Genomic DNA, 25,537 nt, shown 5'->3' on the forward strand with positions numbered 1-25,537 from the left:
CCTGATTTGGGCCCACTGTGCCACCCTGACATATTTGGGAAGGACGGTCTTTTTAGTAAATTGGACTAGAGCAATTGAATATCCAAATAGAGAAAAATGAACTTTGACTCCTCTTACACACTACACACAGACAGACACACTTTATTCTCAGAGAAATTAAATAACTTGCTTATAGTCACAGACTTAATAAAGAACAGAAATCTTGAACCCAAGTCTATCTGGTTTATTCCAGGATGTTACACTGCTTCTCAAAGAATGCTTTTATTTCTGTCTAGAATCTATCTAAATAAATATTCCCTAAGTTCAGAACTTTACTTTTAAAGTTCAGAACTTTTAATAAAATAGTGGTGAGTTGGTGGGAAAAGTGAGTTTAAATATTAGTATATTGGCAGCTTTATGGCTTTCCGCTTGTTAACAATTGACCTTTAATCTGAATTAAGTAATTTTTACTCAGTCTCTTAAAAACATTTATAACTAATTTTTAAATTAAAACTGATGATACAGGGTCTTCTTTATGTGATACTTTATATAGAACAGGAATTAGCTTAATTTATACTGAGATTAATCCACATTTTATGTTAATCTTTCGTGGGTAGTTTTATTGACCTCCATTTTAGAATTTTTGTGTCTGATCAGAAACTTTACTTATTAGTTCATTCAACCAATAAAGAACACCTACGTGCTACACTCTGCTTGACTAGAGATGCTTCTTTAAGGAAAAAGACATCATCCTCACCCACATCATGGAGTTCGTAGTGTTTGTAGTTCATAGTGTTGTGTTGAATGTAGAAGACATGTATACCAGCACTGAAAATACAATGATTGTAGTGCTCTTTCCTTATTGCACTTTAATTCCATTTTATAAAAACATAATAAGTCTCTCCATTAGAATTACCATCTTTCCTTCATATAAATTTACCACAGACTATACTTCTATTAGAATTATATTAGAATTCTGGCTTTATTTTAAATAAGAAGCAAGAAAGCCCAGGCCTTTCTCCACAGCTTTAAAAGTAGTAAGATCTTAACAGAAATTTGAGTAACTGAATTTGAGGGATTTTGTTTCTTTGTTATTTTATTGATGAAACTGTTCTTGGACATTGGCTGCTTTTCTTTTTTCAGAAATTATTTTACATTCTACTTGGATTTCTATACTAAAGCATCATTTGGTTGTTCATTCAGTGTGTTTTCTGATAAGTGTGTTAGGATCATCTCTTCAGAATACTGCTCTTTGAAAAGCTTCCTGACAGGAATTTTTATTTGTGTGTATGTGTGTTCTGTGGGGTTTTTTGTTGTTTTGGTTTTGGTTTCTTTGGAAATGAGTTTACGTCTAGGTTTTTCTGGGTTAAATGTATCTTTCACATTACCTTCCCAGTTCAGCCCTCTTCCCACCAGTGTAACAACCCCATCATGAGAGAAAATTAGTGTGCCTGTGTTTGTCTAGGATCAAAAGTTTTTGTTTTCCCCAGTAAGTCAGGGCAGCTGACTATGAAATCACAACAGAAATCTTTTAAAAGAAGTATAGATGTTGTATGCAACCTGATGGTTTGTTAACTGTCACCAAAGGTATTAGCCAAAGAGAGGAATTGAAGTCAGTTCTGAAAGGGTGGTTTGGATCAGGCAGTCAATGAAGTTCACCCCACTACTTAGGATTTGGGGCTTATAGGCAGTTTTTATTTTATTCAATTAATTTATTTTTTAAAGATGTATTTATTTATTTATTTGACAGACAGAGATCACAAGTAGGCAGGGAGGCAGGCAGAGAGAGAGGAGGAAGCAGGTTCCCCTCTGAGCAGAGAGCCCGACTAGGGGCTTGATCCCAGGACTCTGGGATCATGACCTGAGTTGAAGGCAGAGGCTTTAACCCACTGAGCCACCCAGGTGCCCCTGATAGACAGTTTTTAAAGTGCCCTCATTTTCAACAGAGAGGTAGCTTTTCCTAAAGATTAAGGTGCAGGCAGTTTTTGAAACCAAACAAAAAGTAGCCTTTTTGTTGGAAAAATGGGTATCAGCGAGTGAGTTAGTGATAGAAATTATGTAATACTAGTCTGAAGACTATAGTTCATATGTTAAAACACCAAGTCTGTTTAAATGCTCTTTTTTAAAGGAGGGAAGGTTATCAATATCAAATACCTTGTCATGATGGTCTCCCTCTTTATATTTTTAGAAAGTTTACACCTAATTAGAGGCTAAAAGGTAAGGTTACTTTTAATTGCTTCTAGAAAACAATTACAAGCAGTAGAAATGGAAACAACAGATTGTTATTTTGGCTTGTAGTTTGCATCTAATGTTTGCTTTACATATTGTCATAAGATGTACAACTTTAATGTTGCATACCAGCCATGTTCATGCTTTTTGCTTTATATATTAATCTATTAAAAATGATGTGGAAGACTGTGCCTTTTTTTTTTTTTTTAAAGATCTTATTTATTTATTTGACAGAGACAGACAGCGAGAGAGGGACTGCAAGCTGGGGGAGTGGGAGAAGCACACTTCCTGCTGAGTAGGGAGCCCAGCCAGTGTGGGGTTTGATCCCAAGACCCCAGGATCATGACCTGAGCCAAAGGCAGACGCTTCATGACTGTCCATCCAGGCACCCAAGACTGCTTTTAACTAGAATTGTATTGGTTTTGGGGGCACCTGGGTGGCTCATTTGGTTGAGCATCTGACTCTTTCTTGTCAGGTCATGATCTCGGCTGAGGGAACGAGCCTAGAGTCAGGCTCTGCGTTCAGCAAGGAGTCTCCTGGAAATTCTCTCCCTCTCCCACTGCCCCTCCTTTCTGCTTTCTTGCTTGCTCTCTAAAAAAACAAGTAAATAAAATCTTTTTTAAAAACCATATTGGTTTTTAAACTCACTGAAGCCTCAGTCTTTCTCCAGTAAATTTTTGTGTCTTTATATGGCAGATATGTAATTAATAATGATTAGAGAAATTTTATGTGATTTATTCCCCTTGTAACTTGAACTTGAAGCATATCCCAGATTTTAAGAACATCATACAGCATTTAATGTTCTTCATGAGGTATAGCAGAATGCTTTAAGTGAATTGCTAAGACATAATGGTTTAAAAAAAAAAAAAACCCTCAGTCTAATTACTATTTATGCATCCTTGAATAAGGTATTTAGTGTCTCCAAACCTATTGTGTCACAAGTAAAATGGAGATTATTTTCTTGTCCCATAGGGTTGGTAAGAAGATAGCATATGTATTAGTTTTCTAGGGCTGCTGTAACAAACTGCAACTGGGTGGCTTAAAACACAAATTTATTGTCTCATACTGCTGAAGGGTAGAAATCAAATCAAGGCAGGGCCATGTCTTTTTGAAGACCAGAGAGGGCAGTCCTTGCCTTTTCCTAGCTTCATGTAGTTGCTGGCAAACCTTGGCATCCTGTGGCTTATTAGCTACAATCACTCTCATCTCCGCCTGCCTCATCATGTGACATCTCCCTATGTGTCTCTGTCCTAAATGTTCCTCCTCTTAAGAGAATACTAGTCATTGGGTAGAGGCTCAGCCTAATCCAGTATGACCTCACTTTAACTTGGTTATAAAGACCCTATTCCCAAATAAAATCAAATTCACAGAAACCAGGAGTTAAGAATTAAACGTACTTTTGGGAGACTCAGTTCAAATCTATATAGGCTTTCCTCTGGCTTCCCCGGTTCATGTTTTGCCCACGTGCAGAACATAATTCACCCAAAACCAGCAACCCCAGTAGTGGGAACCCATCCTCCCATCAACTAGGAGTTTAAAATCTCATCTAAATAACTCAGAACTAAGTCCAAATTTCATCTTCTCTGTCAGGTGAGACACTGAATATGGTCCATCCTGGATAGAGAAGAAAATTCTTCTCTATCTGTGGACCTATGAAACCTACAAAACGAGTTACCTGCTTCTAAAATACTATGGTAGCTCAGGCATAGGATAGATAGTCCTATTGCAAAAGGGAGAAATTGGAAGGAGTGAAGCAAGCAAGTGTGAATGCCAGCAGGACAAATCCTATTTGTTACAAGGCCAGAGAAGAATCGTCGGTGGCTTCGATGCTCTGTCCTCTAGATCTCCTGCCGCCCCACCTCTCCAGCCTCAGAGTCATTCTTCATTTTGTCCAATCTCTGATCCGATCAGGCCAGGCTGGCAGAATTTTTTTGTTGTTAGAAAATTCTTAAAAACATTGCTAGTCTGCCATTAATGTCAAGAGATTGTCCAGCCACACCTATTGGCTCTCTGCTGTCAGCATTCTATCTCAATTACCTAAGATTTTTTTTCCGTATCATCAAATGCTGGTTTTCTTTTGCTTAACAGTTCCTTTGAATTACCTCTTTCTCTTGTTTTACCATAGGCAATTAGGAGAAACCAGAGCACACCTTTAACATGTTGCTTGGAAATCTCAGCTAAATATCCATGCCAATTCTGTTTTCTACCCAACAACACGTTTCAGTGTGTTCCCCTGTTTCCTGTGACGTGTTTTTCATTTTTGCGAGACCTCACTTGCAGCATCTTTAGCATTCATATTTCTACCAACGTTCATGACAAACATATGTGTTCTCGAAGATGGTAGCAGCTTTTGATAGGTGCTCATCACATCTATTTGAGTCCTCACCAGAATTGTCTTTAATATCCACATTTGTGCTGTACCTTTCAAGGCAGCTTAGCCTTTTTGTTAAGCACCCCCAAATTCTTCCCAACCCCAGAATCACTTCATTTTTAGCGCTTTTTGTAGTAGCACTTTACTCTGAGTACCAAAATCAAGTTGTGTTTCCCAGGGCTGGTAGGGCAGATTACCCCAGCTGAGTGTCTTAAAACGAAACAACAAACTCAGGGAGGCACAATTTCAAGACCATGTAGCATTTTATGCAAAGTTAACATTCTCTGTCCAAGAAAGAGTGCTCAATAAATGGTTTCTGCTTTTTTAAAAGGACCCTCATGGACCGTCAGAGCCTAGCGCATAGTATCAGTTAGGAATATTAAGCTATTAAGTGGACTTTCTAAAGTAGGTAAAGAAACTGATTATGTTGAACACGTAATAAACCCTATTTAAAATGATGGCACAACTTAGGACAGAGTTCTGACCAGTGTGTCCTTCAAGAAGTTTTTAAAGTTAGGAATATGTAACCAACATCCTAAAGTGATTCATGTGCATATTGAGAAGCACTGCTCTGAAGTCATTTTTCCTACCAAAGTATAATATATGCATATAAACATAACAAGTCAAATTATTCATGGCTGTTATCATCTGCTCTAAATGTTCCATGTACTTCGTTTAAAAAGTGATCATAGAAAACGTACTGAATTGAAAGTACTACACTTGATCTTAGCCAGAAGGGCGAGAAGCGATGAACTGAAAGTACTAAGCTGACCTGTTCATGGGGTTGAAGTAACTAAAGTTAATGTCATAAAGTAAAATGGACTGTCCTCATTTTAGATTCTTTCTCCCACTCTGTATCATTGATTATTGCCTGCTCCAATTAACTGGTCATCTTTGGTTATCAGCTTATGATTTCTTGAGCTTTCTAGAGCCCTGTCTTCTGAAACAGGCACTGTCTAGTAGCTTATATATAGTTGTACCCCTTTTAGGGCCCCAGATCTACTAGAATTACCATATTTATTTAAAATAGGGGTTGACAACCTGGTATAAAATGAAACCTTGAATTATCTCAAATTATAATTCATTAGCCTCCAAACTCTTCTATCAGAATAATCTTCAGATTTGATTTTTTCAAAATTTTGTTTTATTTTCTAAGATTTTATTTTTTTATTTGACAGAGATCACAAGTAGGCAGAAAGGCAGGTGGGTGGGGGGAGCAGGCTCCCTGCTGAGCAGAGAGCCTGATGCAGGGCTCGATTTCATCATGACCTGAGCCGAAGGCAGACGCTTAACCCACTGAGCCACCCAGGAGCCCCTCAGATTTGATTTTTTTAATAAAAATTACCCACGGAGAGTAACTCAGTAGGTCTTGAGTAAGGCTCATAAATCTGTATTTTTAAAAGAAGACACAGATGTGATAGGGTGAGGAACTGCCATTCCAGGTCCTCAGGAGGTAGAAAATCATGAAAAGAGTAGTCAGGTTTATTTACTTTGTGGTGGTTTCAGTTGTTACACTGTTTTTCTTCTTTGTTTTTCTTAGTATTTTATAATCTTACATTTTTAATTAATAATAGGATTCTGAAACAACAGACTTCTCAAGGAAGTTAATGAAAATTGATAAAATCATATTATTTCTACTAGGATAATTGTATGGTGTTTGGCTTACTTAGTTGTAATGAATGAACTTGAAAAATTCTTATGTAAATAGCGTGTAAAGGGCAGCACACTGTTGTTTCATAACCTCAAGCCAGGAGTCCTGGCTGACTAGCTGCATGTCACCCTAGTGACTTTAAATAATAAAGATTATTATAATAATAATATAATAATAAAGATTATAGTACAAATCTCCATGTCTCATAACATTCTTATCCAAGTAGTGATTAAGAAGTGGAAAATAAGGGGGGATGTCAGAGATGAATTGAAGGACTATTTTCCCTTTAACACATTTGATGCAGAAACATACCTGATCAGAGACTATCACTAGCAATGGTATGAATATAGATAGCCTGTTTGTGTGTTTGTCTTAATTTTGGAATAATTTTAGACTTTCAGGAAAGTTGTAACACTGATTGAAAAACATTCCAATTCTAACCTTCACCCAGATTTTCCTAATGTTATTTTACCACATTATCATTCTTTTCCCCCCTCTCTCTCTGCATAATCCTTTCCCCTCACATCCAGTTTTTTCCTTGATACTTTGGAAAGAATGTTGCAGATACGTTGTCCTTTACCCATAAATAGTTCAGTATATGTTTTCTAAAATAAGGACATTCTTTTATGTAACCCCAATTATCAAAGTCAGGAAATTAACAATGATACAATACCACAATCAGATCAACCAACTTATTCAAACTTTGCTCTGGGGAGGGGAAAGAGTAAGGATTGGGAAGGAGATTGATTAGGGGGCTGACATACAGCAGCACTCACTTGTCATGGCTCTTTATTCTTCTTCAGTCTTGCACTGTTAGTCTTCTATGACTAGGCATTTTTGAAGAATATAGGCCAGTTTTGTAAAATGTCCTACAATCCCATAATCGGTTTTGGATGGCACGCTTTCATTGTTTAGATAACTAGATTTAATGTGTTTAATGTATATTATCAATTGGGTTTTAAATGCTTATTCCATTTGTAAAGAAAGAAAAGTGTCCTGTCCTGAGAGAATTTTTTTCAATTTTGCAAAGGAAATACTAATTAAGACTTTCAGGACTGAAATTCTGAGGTTTTTAAAATTCAAGGCAATTTAGCATTGTTAAACCTTTTAAGTTGGCAAAGAGTGTATTAGGTGTTTGGTGTTCGGGAGCTGAGAGGATATAATCAAAGCATATCTAGACATGGGAGAAATTTCTGTTAGATATTAGACATACCAGATAAAATTGGCAGTCATTATTCCTGTGGTACTATATCGTGGGGGTATCATAGAGGATAGGTATGTATTTTGAATTTGGTGTTGAAAATTTTCAGTTCATTAAGGTCAGAGAGATGTAGGATTGGGCCTTACGTTTGAGGTAATAATAAGCAATGTATTGAGGTAATAGGAGGAGAAGTGAACAATTAAATTAGGATTCTACTAGGAAATGTGTGTGGGAAATCGGTTCAGAATAATGACTTGAAAATTAAGCTGAAGATGTTAGAGAATGTACTCTAGCAGGATGTTTTAATGTAAAGTGACATCATCAAAGTAGCTTTGGATGAGACATTGTAGTTGTTTCTTTGTAAAAACAGATTAGAATGAGAAGCAGAGCACCCCTATCCTACAAAAAGAACTGTTAGAAATTCGAATGGGCTAGTGAACAGTTCATGGCACTGTATATTCATGGAACTTTATAAATAGAAATAATAGGAGCTAGAGGATTAAGAGTACTGAGGAAATCAGTCAGCTGAGGTCACAATCTCGGGGTGGTAGGATCAAGCCCTTTGTTGGTCTCTGCACTGGACCTGAAGCCCCATTTAAGATTCTCTCTCCTTCTTTCTTTCCCTACTCTTCTGCCCCTCCCCCCTAAAAAAAAGAGTGCTGAGGAAATCAAGACAGTATAAAAACACTGAATTCTTTCACTTTTTAGATTTTTTTAATATATCAACACTGAGATAGTAATACAGACCTTGAGTGAATATGAGAATTTGATGTTAGTGGCTTCAGTGTATAAAATGGTTTGTTAAATTAAACACTTTTAAGAAAGACAGTACAGAACTGGACTTTGGGCAGTTTATGTTACATAAAATACTCCCGAATATCATTGTGTAACCACTGTGTGTCAGACATTGTTTTAGGTGCCAGGTATCTAGCATGTAGGTAGGTGAATGTAACTTTGTAGCACTTAACTTTGGAAAGGGGACTGGAAAGTCATGTAAATCATAGTATGTATAATTTGGATGGTGGGAAGTTCAACCAAAAAAAGCTAGAACAATGGGGACTAAAAGTAAAAGAGGAAATGTGCTAATACAATTCACTCTCCAGGATTGTAACTCTCTTACTACTCCTTGCCCCTATAACTGTTTTTGCCTTTAAATGCCTCTCTAACTTTGCAACTTTGCACTGACAGTGTGTCCTTGGTATCATCTCTGGCTTGTCTGGGTTGTATACTTAGCACTACTCTGCATTGAGATGGTCTACAGTAGCGTAAAGCTAATGGTAAATTTTGTTTGAGCTACTAAATCTGCACTTCATGGTTTTCTGTACATTTTTCTTTTTTAAAAGGACACTGTCAAGTACTTTTAAATGGTTATTTGTAATAACAATTTTCTTCTCGTATTTTTTGTTTGTTTCTATTGACTGCCCTTCCTTTAATTTTCTAGTTTGAAATGGAATATTAGTTAACGAGGTTTTTTAATTTGTCTCAAATGATCAAGATTAAAGTTCTAGGAAAAATAAATGTTTATTTCTATTTCTTATTGTAAAATAATAGTATTTTATGGAGAGTGTTCCTTTAAAATTTTAAAAGTATTTTAGAATAAGATGTAATTTGGATTTATTATTATTTAATACTGTGGGTTGTTTTTTTTTAAAACTTCAAAAAATAGTCAGTGTGTTAACTTCTTTAAGAAATGGTTTTTTGGGAGCTCCTGGCTGGCTCAGTCAGTAGAGCATGCAGCTCTTGATCTCAAGGTTGTGAGTTCAAGCCCCACCTTAGGCATAGAGTTTACTTTAAAAAAAAAGAAAGAAAGAAAGAAAGATTTTCTTCACATAGAGGTATATATGATTTAATGCATCTTTTTATATACTAGTCCAAAAAAAGTATGAGTTTAGCCCTCAGTGCTTCATTAACACTGCAGATAAATTTCAACCCAACTCTCAGTGACTTAAAATCTGAGTTTGCTAGCTATTGTAACCTTGTTAATACTGGAAATTTTGTTGCTGGTTTCAGTGTTCTGGTATTGATACTAGTATGTATGATATTAGGTGCTATAATTATAATTGTGTTTTAAACTAAGCTTCCAAGAACAAATAAAAGTTTTGTGTATGACATTAGATGTTAAAATTATTACTTAAACTGTCAAAAACAAATATAGGTTTATTTTTCTTATGTTTTCTAGTCTTTTCCCCCCAGATCCTATAGCTACACACAACATTAAATTAAAATGTGTGAGATTTCTCTTTCAATTTTAATTTCCTGTTATAATATATAGGAATTGTTAGTGGAATGAATTTTTTTTTTTTATGAATTTTTAGTTAAGTAACTCTTAACTTGAGGAATGGCCTTGTCAAAAATATTTGCTGACCACAGCTGCTTTGTTGTAGGAGGCCTGACAAATGGTAGTGGTCGATATATCTCTGCAGCACCTGGAGCAGAAGCAAAATACCGAAGTGCTTCAAGCACTTCCAGTCTGTTCAGCTCCAGCAGCCAGCTCTTTCCTCCTTCTCGACTTCGGTATAATAGGTCTGATATTATGCCTTCTGGCCGAAGTAGATTATTGGAAGATTTCAGGAACAACCGTTTCCCAAACCTTCAACTTAGAGACTTGATTGGACACATAGTTGAGTTTTCTCAAGACCAGCATGGTTCTAGGTAGGTGATTATCATTTATGATACTCTGCACTGTATTTTTGCTTTGAAAATTACTGCCTTGTAAGAGCATATTTTTCTTAACTGGGGTCATTTAATCTGCATGAAAGTTGGGAGTTTTTAAAAAAATAAATACCTGATAAGGATTTTTTTTTTCTTTGGTATTAATACAAATGATAAATATCAAGGTTTTTAAAAATTATTTATGGTTTCCCAGTTTTCTGTAATGAGAATATTTTTATAGTGAATATATAGCAGTGCCTTTTTATTGGATTATTTTTATTACTTTGACTCACTTTAATTTTCCTTTTAAAATAATGCTCTGAAGTACATCTCTGGACTTAAGTATTTGTCCCTGATGTAGACTTTGTCTAAAAAAAAAATTAAAAAGAAAGTTAAGTGTGCTCCTTTATAGATTTGTATTTGATGTGATGTGGGTTGAGATATTTCACTTGTAACACATTTATTAAATTTGAATTGTGTTTTCCTTTTATAGTTTTATTTTATCTCCCTGTGGTTGAAAATTCCTTAAGAGTAGCACATCAACCTTATATCACTCATAGTGGGTAGATTTTATTTGTAAGAGCTTCTTTTATTGGGGCGCCTGGGTGGCTGTCATTGAGTGTCTGCCTTCGGCTCAGGTCATAATCCCAGGGTCATGGGATCCAGCCCTGCATTGGGCTCCTTGCACAGTGGGAAGCCTTCTTCTCCCTCTCCTACTCCCCCTGCTTGTGTTCCTTCTCTTGCTCTCTCTCTTTATCAAATAAATAAAATCTTTTAAAAAAAGAAAAAAGAGCTGCTTTTATTATGCTCTAAGCCTAGATATTATTTAGTAATATTATGAGAAAATATTTGAATATCCAATAAACTATCATTTTTCTTCATTGATTATAATGCAGCCAGGACTAACTTAAGTGTTAAACTTCTTTATGTCCAGACTTTTTACCTAACTAGTAGTTATTTCAAATTAAGCTGTTAAAAAGGAAAAAAAATAATCAAGGTGGTATAAAGAAATGTTTCATAACTTTTGCCTTTTTTTGCTTTAAATTGACTGTTCACAGTACTCAATGCGTTAGTACTATTTCTGGAAATAAATTTATGTGTATATATGTGGGGGTGTGTAATAATACTCAAGTCAGATTTTTACAGAAGCTGTTTCCAGTGTGTTGTCATGGCTTGTGAAATTTTTTCTACATAGATTCATTCAACAAAAACTAGAGAGAGCTACTCCAGCTGAGCGACAGATGGTATTTAATGAAATTCTACAAGCAGCCTATCAATTAATGACAGATGTTTTTGGAAACTATGTTATACAGAAATTTTTTGAGGTAAGCACACATACGTGTTTGTATATCTATCCAACTATATGTTTTTAATGCTTAGAAAGGTCCAGGAAGTTGGGTAAGAGTCATATAAAAATATGTGTACTTGGGGGGCATCCTGGGTGGCTCATTTGGTTGAGGGTCCTTTTTTGGCTTGGGTCATGGTCTCAGAGTCCTGGAATCAAGCCCACATTAGGCTCCCTGTTCAGTAGGAAGTATGCTTCTCCCTCTGCCCCTCTGCCTGCTCATGCGCTCACTCTCTCTCTGAAATAGATAAAACCTTCAAAAATAACATATTTTATATATATAAAGCTTTATATATAAAGCTCATTACGTGTGCGTGCGCACGCACACGCACACACACACACACACACACCCCTATATAAAACTCATACATATATGATCTTGGTAGAAAGTATTTGCAAATGCTCTATCTGATAAAAGATTTTATATCCAGAATATATAAAGAACTCCTAAAACTCAACAGAAAGACAACCCAATTTAAAAAAATGTACAGGAGGGGGTGCCTGGCTGGCTCAGTCAATAGAGCGTGCAATTCTTCATCTCAGGGTTGTGGGTTCCAGTCCTATGTTGGGTGTAGAGATTACTTAAAAAATCTTTAAGAGGACTTGAATAGAAGATACACAAATATATCTCTATAGAAGATACACAAATAGCCAGTGAGCAGCACATGAAAAGAAGCTTACACAGTTAACATCAGAATATAGTTGAGAATTACCTGGTTTGAATGTATGACTCAGAAATTAAAGGAGATTTTGTTTGTTTAAAGTGAAGACGGAAGATGTTTAAAAGAATAACAGGTGGTTAATGTATTAGTAACAAGAAAATTATAGATAGTGAGACTTAACCCCTCAAAAAAGTAATACAGTTATTTCAGGCAGCTATGGATTTACCTTAATTTTTCTTTTCTTTTTTTTTAAGATTTTATTTATTTCAGAGAGAGAAATCACAAGTAGGCAGAGGCAGGCCGGGGGTGGGTGGGGAGCAGGCGCCCTGCTGAGCAGAAAGCCCGATGTGGGACTTGATCCCAGGACCCCAAGATACGACCTGAGCCAAAGGCAGAGGTTTAACCCACTGAGCCACCCAGGCGCCATTAATTTCTTTTACTCAAATCCTCCTTCCTACATGATTACCAAATGTGATATTTTTAAAATAGAATGAATAGGCTGCAAACTGGGTTTTTCAGGTTTAATGAAATGATATTATGGTTTATTTTAACATTAATTTCTTTTCCATCAGTTTGGGAGTTTGGATCAAAAATTAGCCCTCGCTACTCGTATCCGGGGTCATGTTCTGCCTTTAGCCTTGCAGATGTATGGCTGTCGTGTTATTCAGAAAGCATTAGAGTCTATTTCATCTGACCAGCAGGTAATTGTAAGTTAAAACAAAATTTTTGTATTTTATTTTGGTTTTTAAATTCTTACTTTATAATCTTGGAGTGAAAATTAAATATTTCCACAATTAGAATAAAATACTTTAAAAAAATCTGTCTCAAACAGTACATTATTGTTACCCAGTAGATCTTTGATCTGTCCTTTATTTGCTTCATCTTTTCATCTTTAAGTGAAGATAATTCAGTGCCTACTGTGTGGTAAGCAGAATACTGCATGATGGGTATTTTTGCTATACTTGCTTATTTGATTTTCTGTAGTACCAGGAATACTGTTCACTATTTCCAAAGTGTACTTGGATTGTACTTAGTTCTACCATAAGAATAAAAAAATGTTTCATTGAGTAGAGTGCTCTTTATTTTTAAGTTTTCTTTTAATTCTAGTTAACATACAACTGTGGAGCACTTCACAGATTTGTGTGTCATCTGTATACAGGCGCCGTGCTAATCTCTGTACCATTCCTGTTTTAGTATATATGCTTCGGAAATGAGCACAAGGATAAAAAAAAAAATTTAAAACCAATTGCAGTCTTATATGCCACTTAAAAATTACATAAATAAAGTTCTTAAAAATTTCATTTAAAAAGTTCTTTAAAAATTCAGTAGGAAAAGTAACCTAAGAATTTTATTAACAAGAGTCACAGTTTTTAAGGTAAAGAGGGAAGAGAACACATATAAATTAAATGGGAGGGGCGGTTGGGTGGCTCAGTGGGTTGGGCCGCTGCCTTCGGCTCAGGTAATGATCTCAGAGTCCTGGGATCGAGTCCCACATCGGGCTCTCTGCTCGGCGGGGAACCTGCTTCCTCCTCTCTCTCTCTGCCTACTTGTGATCTCTCTCTGTCAAATAGATAAATAAAATCTTTTAAAAATAAATAAATAAATAATAAATTAAATGGGAATATACTGTATTCTTGATGAAAAAAGTCTTAAGATTTTATTTTAAATTTTAAAAAGATTAATGTGAATTCCCATCATGTGCTCATGGGAATTATAACTGATCAGAATAGACAGGAACATATTAATAGGATGAGGATAAATGCTGATCTGCTAGATTTTTAAATTGTGAAGCATTATCACTAGTGTGGTTCTTGTAGGAGATTAGGCAAACTTTAGAAATGGAATTCATAACCCCAAATAGATACCATTATAAATAAAATGTGTGTGTGTATAAAACTAGTTTATGTAATACAGTAAACTTAGAGTAAAGGAAATAATTATTTCTTTTTTTTCTTTTTTTTAAAGATTTTATTTATTCATTTGAGAGAGAGACAGTGAGAGAGAGAGCATGAGCGAGGAGAAGGTCAGAGGAAGAAGCAGACTCCCCATGGAACTGGGAGCCCGATGCGGGACTCGATCCCAGGACTCCGGGATCATGACCTGAGCCGAAGGCAGTTGTCCAACCAACTGAGCCACCCAGGCGTCCCGGAAATAATTATTTCTTAAAGGGCATTGGTAATTAGTATATTTGGGAAGAGATTACATTTGATTCTCCACCCACATATATTATTATATAATAAATTCCAGAATTAAAAACAGTAATAATGCATACATGGATATGTGTGTGTATGTGTAAAAATTTGTGAGAAAATAGTATTACTTCGTGGAGGAAATCCTGAGTTCTAGAGTAATTGAAGATACATCACAATGGAAAAGATCAACAAATTTTAATTATTGTAGATGCTTACATAACTGCTCTACCATAAGTCTCAAGCTCATTTAGATACTTTAAAGAATGAGATCTTGGGCATCTGCGTGGCTCAGTTGGTTAAGCGTCTGCCTTCGACTTGGATCATGATCTCAGGGTCCCGAGATTGAGTCCTGAATCTGGCTCCCTACTCTGGGAAATCTGCTTTTCCCTCTACCCTTCCCCTTTGCTCATGATCTCTGTGTCTCTCTCTTTCTTTCTCTCTTTCAAATGGATAAATCAAATCTTAAAAAAGAATGAGATCTTGCCACTAGAAATAACATGAATGGGTCTAGAAGGCATCATACTAAGTGAAATAAGTCAGAGGAAGGACAGATTCCTTTGATTTCACTTACAACATGGAATCTGCTAAACAGAACTAACAATAAACTCTTAAATACAGGGAACAGACTCTTGGTTCCCAGAGTGGTGGTAGGTGGCAAGTGGGGGAAGCAATAGGTGAAGGGGGCAGTAAGAGGTATAAACTTTCAGTTAAAAAATTTAAAAATAAAAGATAAAAAAAAGTCATGGAAATGAAAAGTACAGTGTAGGGAATATAATCAGTAATGTAATGGTGTTTCATGGTGACTGTATCTTTTGTGGTAAGCAGTGTGTAGGGTGTATAATTGTTGAATCAGGTGTTGCACACCTGAAACTAATATAACATTGTCCATTGTACTTCAGTAATAAAGATATCTTTAATGTCTTTAATATTTGAAAATATAAGTCAGTGAGAATAAGCCTTATGTGCACCTGTTAATGTGTTCTTTGGAGACTTTAGAATATTTTATTTTGTTACTTAGTTTATAGCTAAATATCTGTGTTATGTCATAGCTTAACAGAATTCCTGTAGAGTTACGTCAGTATGTAGTTGAGAGTTCTTTGGGTGAGACTTTAAAGTGATAACTTCATACACTGTTTATTTTATTTTATTTTTTTTTTTTTTAAAGATTTTATTTATTTATTTGACAGAGAGAAATCACAAGTAGATGGAGAGGCAGGCAGAGAGAGAGAGAGGGAAGCAGGCTCTCCGCTGAGCAGAGAGCCCGATGCGGGACTCGATCCTAGGACTCTGAGATCATGACCTGAGCCGAAGGCAGCGGCTTAACCCACTGAGCCACCCAGGCGCCCCATCATACACTGTTTATACTCCATTTCTTCACAGCACTGTTTCCTGTTGGCACTAGTAAGGGATACTGGTTATCATGTGGCTGCCTGTGTTTTTCTCTAAGGATTAAATGTTTATTTAATAAACGCTTATAATTTTATCTTAAAAAATGAGGATCACTAGCTGGAAGAAAATGCAGTTAGTCAATAAACCTTACTGTAAATAAGCTTAACCTTACTGGTAAGCAAAGAAACAAATGAAGGAAGTTATTTTTGCCAGTTAAATTTAAAAAAATCTAAAATTTCTCTAGAATTCATTTCCAGAGAGAGACCTAGGTGGCTCAGTCAGTTAAATGTGTCCAACTCTTGATTTCACTGAGGTCATGATCTCAGGGTTGTGAGATCAAGCTCCACGTCACTCCCTTGCTGTCTGCCCCTCCCTCCGCTTGCATGTATTCTAAGTAATTTTTTTTTTAATTAAGAAATTATTTTTGAGGGAAGGGGGTTTCTAAGTAGAGAAAAAGTATAGAATTCTGAATTATATATATTGTTAGCTGAGAAGGATAATGTAGAAGGTATATACAGTGAAGAGAATTGTTTAAATATGGCAGATTTAGCATCACTAGCTTATTTTTCAGGAAGTGTCATTTACATTACAGTCCTGTAAAATGTTTTGATCTCACCATCAATGACTTGGACAGGGGCAGATTTTAAACTTTGATACCTAAAAAATTGCAAAGAAATTTTGAGTATACTTTTGTACTCTATATTGTTAATCCTGATATCTTTCCTGATGAGGTAATTTTGTAAATGTCATCTTCTTTTTGCAGAGTGAAATGGTAAAGGAGCTAGATGGTCATGTTCTCAAATGTGTGAAAGATCAGAATGGAAACCATGTTGTGCAAAAATGTATTGAATGTGTTCAGCCACAGTCACTACAGTTCATCATCGATGCTTTCAAAGGACAAGTAAGATTGATTTTTGCTTACTAATCAGGGCATTCTTTTAGAATTTGAATGTTAACATATTTCTCGTAAGTCACAAGATTACAAACATACAAGACGAAACATTAAATGTACAGTGATTTCTGCCTCTTTCATAGAGTGCATCAGTTAGCTTCTTTTTTTTTTTGAAGCTGAAAACTATAGAAATAGTTTAATAATATTACTTTAGGATTCCAGCTCTTCAAATTATAAACCCAACAGTGTTTTCCAAATTTTTAGGGAGAAGGAAAGGAAGGAAGACTTCAGATCCTTTAGTAAGACACAGAAAATAAATAACAATAAGTAACTAATACATAGTAATAAATAGCAGCTAATTATATCATGACTACCCTCATCTTGTAGTCTATATTCGTTATTACATGCCCTTCATCTTCTGGTTTGGTACCTTTTGTTCAAAATGTCCGTTAGCTCCTGAGGTGCCTGGGTGGCTGTCAGTTAAGCATCCTACTCTTAGTTTCAGCCCAAGTCATGATCTTGTTGTGGGATTGAGCCCCACATTGGCCTATGCTCAGTGTGGAGTCTACTTCAGATTCTTTCTCCCTGTTCCTCTTATTCTCTCTCTCACTCTCTCTCTCTCTCTCAAAGAAATAAAATCTTTAAGAAAAAGGGGAGGGCTGGGTGGCTCAATCGGTTAAGGGTCTGCCTTCAGCTCGGGTCATGATCCCAGGATCTTGGGATCGAGTAGCATCAGGCACCTTGCTCAGCACGGAGCCTACTCCTCCCTCTACCTGCTGCTTCCTCTGCTTGTGCTCGCTTTCTGTCTCTCCAACAAATAAATAAAATATTTTAAAAAAGAGAGAAAAGAGAGTATCTGTTAGCTCCTAAACTGAGCACCCCACTTTCCAGTCTTTACTAACAGGTTGATGGTCATACTGAAGGTGACTCCCCACCCTTCTAGTTTAAATGAATTCTGCATGTCCTCAGGAAACTGTCTATCTCATAAAACTTTCCAACAATGTCAGATAATGAAAATGCATTTCTTCCGATTGTTTTAAGGTGTTTGTACTTTCAACTCATCCTTATGGCTGTAGAGTGATCCAGCGCATCCTCGAGCACTGTACTGCAGAGCAGACCTTACCTATCTTAGAAGAACTCCACCAACACACAGAGCAGTTGGTGCAGGTATCAGCTCCCTAATAGTCTTAAATGTTTGTGTTTTTGAAAATGGTTCAAAACATAGGCAAATATAATGTATTGCTAAATGTAGAAACACATAGTGAGACAAAAAACCTGGTATATTCTCCTGCATGTATACTGCTGAATTTTTAGAAAAAATAATTAACATCTTTTTAAAGAATAATCATTATTCTTAAAGAAAGTAATTTTTAAATTTTGTACTTAGGATCAATATGGCAATTACGTTATTCAGCATGTACTCGAACACGGGCGACCTGAAGACAAAAGCAAAATTGTTTCTGAAATCAGAGGAAAAGTGTTAGCCCTGAGTCAACACAAATTTGCCAGGTATTGCAATATTTTCTGATTCCAAGGGTCAGTTCTTCTAATTCTTTGGCTTTCTTTACTAAACAAAGTAATACATGTAGACCAGCATTAGAATATATCTTTCTTGGGATACCTGGGCGGCTCAGTGAGTTAAGCGTCTGCCTTTGCCTTGGGTGTCCTGGGATGGAGCCTTACATCAGGTTCCTTGTTCAGCAGCAGGCCTACTTCTCCCTCTGCCTGCCGCTCCCCCTGCTTGTGCTCTCTCTCTGACAAATCTTGAAATAAAATTTTAAAAATAAAAATAAAGTAAAAAACTTTAAAAAACATAATCTTTATTTTAGGAGAGGGGGAAAAGCACATACCGAATGTTGCTTTTATTCTCACATGACAAATTTGTTTGCCCACAAATAATCCATTTTTAAAGTCTCTATTCAGAAAATGATTTGTCTCCCCAAACCTATAAGTGCAAATTGCTTAGTGCATGTTAATGAAAATCTCAGACCTTACTGATGACCTGGGTTCCTCTTTTTTAAATTATCATTATTTTAAGAGGCATATAATTAAACTTGTGGGTATCCAGAATGGGTTCTTCTATGATACTAATTTCTGTTTTAAAAGTAAAGGATAAGAGAATTACAAGGGAATACTATCTTGACTTACGTCTTCCGATGTGTTGAGCAAATTCTTTCAAAAGCAAGGATATTTTGCTGTAAAGAAAAAAGTAACAAAATACAGGGTGCCTAAGTGGTGCAGTTAGTTAAGCATCCAATTCTTGGTTTTGGCTAAGGTTATGATCTCAGGGTCAAGATTGAGCCTGGAGTTAGTCTCTGTATTTAGCCAGGAATCCAGTTGGGTTTTTTTCTCCCTCTGTTTCTGCCCCTCCTGCCCCTGCAGGCATGTGCACCTTCCAGCTCTCAAATAAGTAACTCTTCAAAGAAAAAAGTAAGACTGGGTGGCTCAGTCTAGGCGTCTTCCTTTGGCTCAGATCGTGATCCTGGGGTCCTGGGATCCAGCTCTGTGTCAGGCTCTCTGCTCAGTGGGGAGTCTGCCTCTCCCTCCCCTCCTGCCTCTCTTCCCCACTCTTCTCCACCGCCCCTCGCTTCCTCTCAAATACGTAAATCTTTTAAATAACTTTCTTTGAAAGTGTATTATACTTAAGTGTATTATACTGTGTATATACTTAATTTTCAGCAATGTAGTAGAAAAGTGTGTTACTCATGCCTCCCGGGCCGAGAGAGCTTTACTGATTGACGAAGTTTGCTGCCAGAATGATGGTCCTCACAGTGCCTTATACACCATGATGAAGGACCAGTATGCCAATTATGTGGTTCAGAAGATGATTGATATGGCTGAACCTGCTCAGAGAAAGATAATCATGCATAAGGTAATACAGTTTATAGCACTTAAAATAGATGATTTGTTTGTGTGACTCAAGGCTACAATTTTAGCTTATTTCCTCTTCTGTTATAACTGGAGGGGGAAAAAAAATCAGTGGATAACCTTTGAAAAATGTAGGTATGGTGTACCATTTTCATTAAATCCCTAAAGGAGTCTCAATAAAATTGCATTCATTCTTATCTTTTTACCTGTCTTTAGCATTGCCCATCCCTGTTTTATTTAAATATATTTGGTTTGCTATAAAACATGGGTTGAACATTAATTTTAAAATCTAATTAGGTTTTCTCACTAACCTAATACATTTTCCTAAAGAGAGAATTTATTTTGATTGGATTTTTTTTTTTTTTTAAACAAGCTAGTTTCTCCCTAGAATCTAATAATTCTTATAATGCATTGATTTCCATGGGAAAAGTGCTAAAAAGAATCTGGACGAAATGCTACATACTGAAATCTTTTTCTAAATCAATTCATTTAAGAAACCGGTGCCTAGGGGCGCCTGGGTGGTTCAGTGGGTTAAAGCCCCTGCCTTCGGCTCAGGTCATGATCCCGGGGTCCTGGGATTGAGCCCCGCATTGGGCTTTCTGCTCCACGGGGATTCTGCTTCCCCCTCTTCCTACATGTGATATCTCTCTCTCTGCCTACATGTGATATCTCTTTCTCTCTCTCACTCTCTGTCAAATAAATAATTCTTAAAAAAAAGAAAAGAAGAGAAACAGGTACCTGTTGGCTTGGTTCAGATAAATGTCTGCCTTCAGGGGCGCCTGGGTGGCTCAGTGGGTTAAAGTCTCTGCCTTCAGCTCGGGTCATGACCCCAGGGTCCTGGGATCGAGCCCCGCATCGCGCTCTCTGCTTGGCGGGGAGCCTGCTTCCCTTCCTCTCTCTCTGCCTGCTTGTGATCTCTGTCAAATGAATAAATAAAATCTTTTTAAAAAATAAAAATAAAAAAATAAATGTCTGCCTTTAGCCCAGGTCATGATCCGGGACGAGTCGCACATCAGGCTCCCTGCTCATGCCCTGGCTTTCTCTCTCTCTTTCAGATACATTAATAACATCTTCAAAAAAAAAAAAAAAAAAAAAACCAACAGGACATATAACTTATTAGGACCTCTTGTCATATAAAGAGAAATATAAGATCATAAGTTTTTTGCCTTTTTAAAAAAGTAATACTTCTGCTTAAAAATACATACTTGTTCAGTCGTATTTTTAAGAACTAACTACATTATTTAACCAATACCATATTTATGACATTTGGATTGTTTCTAGTTTTATAACTGTCATAAGCAGTGCTGTATATAAATGTCTTTGCATAACCATCTGTTTTTGTGGGATGAATTCTTAGGTGTGGAATTGCTGATGCAAAGTATATGAGCATGTTACATGTTGATAGATACTACCAGGTTGCACTCAAAGAATCTGTACACGTTTGCACGTCTACCAGTGTATAAGAATGCTTGTGTTGTCATGATCTCATCAGTACCAGTTACTTTTCCTTAGAAAATTTTTGCCAGTGTGGGCACCTGGGTGGCTCAGTCGGTTAAGCATCTGTCTTCAGCTCAGGCCATGATCCCAGGGTCCATGTAGGGCTCCCTACTTAGCGGGGAACTTGTCTCTTTTTCCCTCTGTCCCTCCCCTGATTGTGCTCTTTCTCTCCCTCTCTCTCTCTCAAATAAAATGCGTAAAATATTTAAGAAAAGTTTTTTTGCCAGTCTGTGTAGAAAGATAATGATATGATTCTTTTCATTTGCATTTTAAACTATTAGTGAGATTTTGAACAATTTAAGGGGCGCCTGGGTGGCTCAGTGGGTTAAGCCACTGCCTTCGGCTCAGGTCATGATCTCAGGGTCCTGGGATCGAGTCCCGCATCGGGCTCTCTGCTCAGCAGGGAGCCTGCTTCTCTCTCTCTCTCTGCCTGCCTCTCCATCTACTTGTGATTTCTCTCTGTCAAATAAATAAATAAAATCTAAAAAAAAAAAAAAAAAAAAAATGTATTAGCCATCACATATCTGATTGCTTATTCATGTCTTTTGCTCCATTTTCTATTGAATTTTTATCCAAGAGACTTGAGCTAGAAAATTCTGTCTTCATCAACTTTAAGAGCTTAATAGTTCACTAGCGATGCTTTCCTGCTGTGTTTAGAGCCCCTCTGCTGTTTGCATTTGTAATAGTGTAGAAGTAGTGGTTTATTTATTCATTGAACAATTGTGAGAGTAGAAGTTTGGAGAGATTGACTAGAATGAACTGCCTTTGCAAACAATTTTTTTGTTTAAAGGATTTGAACATTAAAATCCGATTATTCTTCTAAATCACTGAAATTTAGGAGTGCTTTTTTAAGATACCAGAAAATAGGATTTACTAAGGAGATTATTTGTTTTTCAGATTCGACCTCACATTACTACTTTGCGCAAATACACATATGGGAAGCACATACTGGCCAAGTTGGAAAAATATTATTTGAAAAATAGCCCAGATCTAGGGCCTATTGGAGGACCACCAAATGGAATGCTGTGAAGGGAAAAGAGAAAGAAGATGATGTAACCATGTGAAAAGAACGTTTCTTTTGTGAATTATCAAAACACAACTCAACTATGAATCTTCAAAATTTTTTTTAAAGCAAAACTATTTATTGACTTTATTCATCCATTTGTAAATTTTTTAAGGTTCTTGTGTATATTTGGGGGGTGGGGGTGGTGAATTATAAATTATATTCAGCCCTGAGTGGAGACCTATCAGATTGGATTGCTGGCAAAGCACAGAATGCCTGTATATGATGTAACTATCAAAAAAAAGCTGTCACATATTTTGTAAATTTTTACCTTGTAAAGTCACAAAAATAGTTTTTAAAGGAAAAAGTACAGTATTCTTTTAATAAACTGGCTTGCAGTCTGGTAGGTCTGTGGACCCCATAGCACAACAGGTTTATAGAGATGTATATAGAAATATAGTCCTTAATTTTTTTTTTTGTCCTTCGTGTGAAGCCTTTTATAACCGATTAACAATCAACTGCATAAATATTATTAATATTTTAAAAAAAAGTTAAGTTGTATTTTGGTAATTCACAAACTATCATGCAAATAAAAAAACCGGCAAGTAAGATAAGAATTAAATGATTTGAGATGAAAAGAACTTAATATTATTTACAGGATGTGATTTTAATACAAATACTGCCCTAAAACGTCTCTGGCGATGTACAGATGTATTGTATATACTCACATATGTAATTGTTGTAAGAGGTAGAAAAAAAACAAAATCATGGTGACACTTCCATTCAGTTAAATGCACTAATTGAAAAGTTAAGTCCCTTTTTAACTTTTCAGTTTGGTTTGCAATCTGAGAAAGAGTGGAAATTTGTATATTGTTTTTCTTATAGAATACAAGGACATGTTGAGGAAGTGTTGAGCTTTATTTTGCTTTTTCATAGTAGATTTTGAGAAGGTAGGAACCAGATAGAGGTGAAAGGGGCCACTGAAAAGTGAATTCGATAGCTCAACATTTAAGCATGACTACATATTCAGATAGCTTTTTTTGCTTCCTATAAATATATGCATTGTGTGTGTAGTAATAGATGTAAGTTTACACTTTGAAAGCAAATCTTGTTTCAATGTTTATTATAAAAGCCTTGCTAATTTAGTAGTGATGCTTTCCTTGGTTGTACAGGTGTACATTTGTAAACCTTCATGCTGTAAATGGAATTCGTTTTCTCTCTTTGGGAAACCTTTGCATTTTAGTGTACATTTATGTCCCTGCCCTCTTTGACCTGGCATATAGTGTTGTATAATGTAAATTTATTTCTCCAAATTGAGAGTGATTTTTTAAAAATTTTTTATCTTTATATGGTTTCAGAAATATGAACCAGCTTTCTTTTTATTATTGTGGGAAACATTTTCTTTTATAACATAGTTGTTGACTCTGTTAATATGGACATACTAGGATTTGGATCACTTTCAAGAAGTCAGGGTACTGTGCATAACAGAAAGTATTGGACTGAGATATTTGGTTACCATGGAGGCCAATGCTTTTTCCATCTTATTAAATGTGATGTGATTTTTTTTCTTTGTACAGAAGAGTACTGTATTTTTGAATAGCCTATTCCCAAGTAAGAGCAAATCTGTATGATAACATTTTTTTCTCTGGACATAAGACATAACAGTAACATGATGTACATTTACAAGCGGCCTTATGTACATTTCCCAACAATCTTTTTAAGGCAAAATTGTGACCATATGTGTATAATTAAAATCGTTTTTAATCCTTTGCCTATGAAAATATTTTGGAAAAAAAACTTGCTTTGTATATTCAGTTTCTGAAAGATAAAAGAAAGTGCTTTGTATTTTGTTGAAGTCAGTATTTTGTATAAAACCATTTATGTTGACCCACTTCTGTTTAGTGCTGAAAACTAATGAACCATGCTATCTCTTTCGATTGAACATGTAAGGGATTTTTTTATTAGAAGTCTGCAGAAGAAAAGCATTCTTCTGAGCACAATATTGAATAAAAAGGTTTTATCACTTAGCTGTTCATATCATGAGCCTAAAAATAATGGCATAAAGTTTGGGGTGCCAGGCATACTTTTTCATGTTTGATGTTGAGTTATTCTAATTTTCTAACCCAACATTCCGTGTTGAGTCCATTAAATCCAGCCACTTGTCACTGTCCCCTCTCCTAGTCATACTGGTTCATAGCGTGTCCCGGTCACAGTGGCAATGCTTTCCTCCCACATGTAAAGCTGCTCTCTCCCACCCCATCCTACTTTGTTTTGCTAGCCGCAGAGTGTCTTGGCCCCGTGTTGAAATTTGTTCCCAGTATCAACTCATGATTGTGAGCTGATACCCAAGTTGTTCTTGCTGGAGATTGGTAAGTGACTTTGCTGGATTTGCATAGTTGAATTCCTGGTTTTCCTTTTTCCTACCCTCTATTGGCACGGGCAGTTACCGCTGCAAATTTAGAAAGCCCTAGGGGATGGCTGGGAGATGGAACCTTCTTAGGGTTTTGCTGTTTCCGTGTATCCCAGTGTTGACACCCCAAACTTCCCAATACTTTGGGGCCTATTCTAGAAGAGTGTCTATTACTGTAGAAATTTTATGGTCTGCCATTTTGGTGCCCACCTCTCTGATTCCATTGTAAGTTGGCTTGGAGTTTGCTAAAATCGGAACATCACATTTCAGAATAAAGAAACTTTAATTGGGCAGAACCACTTAGACTTTACTCTTGAGTGTCTCCTTTTGATATGGATTGTTTCTGGACCAGTTTGTCTAAGTCCTGGCTCTTCTTGGTTCATATGAAATAATGTTATCTTCACTTTGTATATTATGTATAAATTAGAAAATGAAAAATGTGTGAATAACATTGTATGAAATAAACCTGGTCTTGTGTTTTTCTCTAGATAAAACACCCTTCTGTACCTCAATTATAATTGAGATTGCCCATTCACGTTTACTCTGATTTAAGGAAAGGCAAGTATTTTTATCACATGGATGCAAATCTGGGGCTACTGATTACTCTGATGGTATTTCTATCTTTTGATTAGTATTTAGGATCTCTTGTCTAATTACATAGAGTGATTACACACTTCATAGGATGAAACTTTTAGCCTGTTTCCTTGATAAAATGATACTCAAGGTTGTTTTGAGGATTAAATTAAATCACTTACCTTTACCTATAGGTGTTTGTTTCCTTTCCACACGAACTTCCAGAGACTGTTGTCTAAAGGAGAAAACAGTTTGGGTTCAGGCTTGGATTTGAAGTTTACCTTGCGACTTACTTTGTGACCTTGGGTGTGTTAACTCAGCCTCAGTGTCACCCCCGGTACCATGGATGAGTACTATTTAGGTCATTGATTTTAAGAGTTGAGAGTATCTTAAAAAGATACATAGAACATAGAATGCTAATATATAATATATAGAAATGCTAACACTATTTCCGTTCTCCTCTCCCTTATAGCTATTCAGTTTTAGGTTTTTTAAAGATTTCATTTATTTGACAGAGATCAAGTAGGCAGAGAGAGCAGGGGAAGCAGACCCCCTGCTGAGCAGAGACATCCTCCCCACCCCCCCATGCGGGGCTTGATCCCAGGACAGGCAGAGGCTTAACC

General features: G+C 36.3%; 1 protein-coding gene and 1 non-coding gene across 9 annotated transcripts in view; one reads left to right on the forward strand and one right to left on the reverse strand.

Annotated features, from left to right (window-relative positions):
• Nucleotides 1-25,101, forward strand: part of PUM2 (pumilio RNA binding family member 2) — a 104,477-nt gene extending 79,376 nt beyond the window's left edge. For 6 of the 8 annotated variants that reach the window (XM_059132559.1, XM_059132564.1, XM_059132560.1 and 3 more), the window contains 8 exons: nucleotides 9,816-10,083; nucleotides 11,279-11,408; nucleotides 12,663-12,797; nucleotides 16,435-16,572; nucleotides 17,605-17,730; nucleotides 17,951-18,072; nucleotides 19,243-19,435; nucleotides 21,826-25,101. In XM_059132559.1, coding sequence (XP_058988542.1) covers nucleotides 9,816-10,083; nucleotides 11,279-11,408; nucleotides 12,663-12,797; nucleotides 16,435-16,572; nucleotides 17,605-17,730; nucleotides 17,951-18,072; nucleotides 19,243-19,435; nucleotides 21,826-21,957 — 1,244 coding nt within the window. In that variant the 3' untranslated portion in view covers nucleotides 21,958-25,101. The remainder of the gene's footprint in view (nucleotides 1-9,815; nucleotides 10,084-11,278; nucleotides 11,409-12,662; nucleotides 12,798-16,434; nucleotides 16,573-17,604; nucleotides 17,731-17,950; nucleotides 18,073-19,242; nucleotides 19,436-21,825) is intronic. The other 2 variants (XM_059132561.1, XM_059132565.1) reach the window with 1 other exon arrangement.
• Nucleotides 13,205-13,308, reverse strand: LOC131808708 (U6 spliceosomal RNA). The gene has a single exon (XR_009344914.1). It is a non-coding gene; the product is annotated as a U6 spliceosomal RNA (small nuclear RNA).
• Nucleotides 25,102-25,537: the final 436 nt, after the last annotated feature.

This window comes from Mustela lutreola, chromosome 9 (genome assembly GCF_030435805.1).
Source record: "Mustela lutreola isolate mMusLut2 chromosome 9, mMusLut2.pri, whole genome shotgun sequence".
NCBI lineage: Eukaryota > Metazoa > Chordata > Mammalia > Carnivora > Mustelidae > Mustela > Mustela lutreola.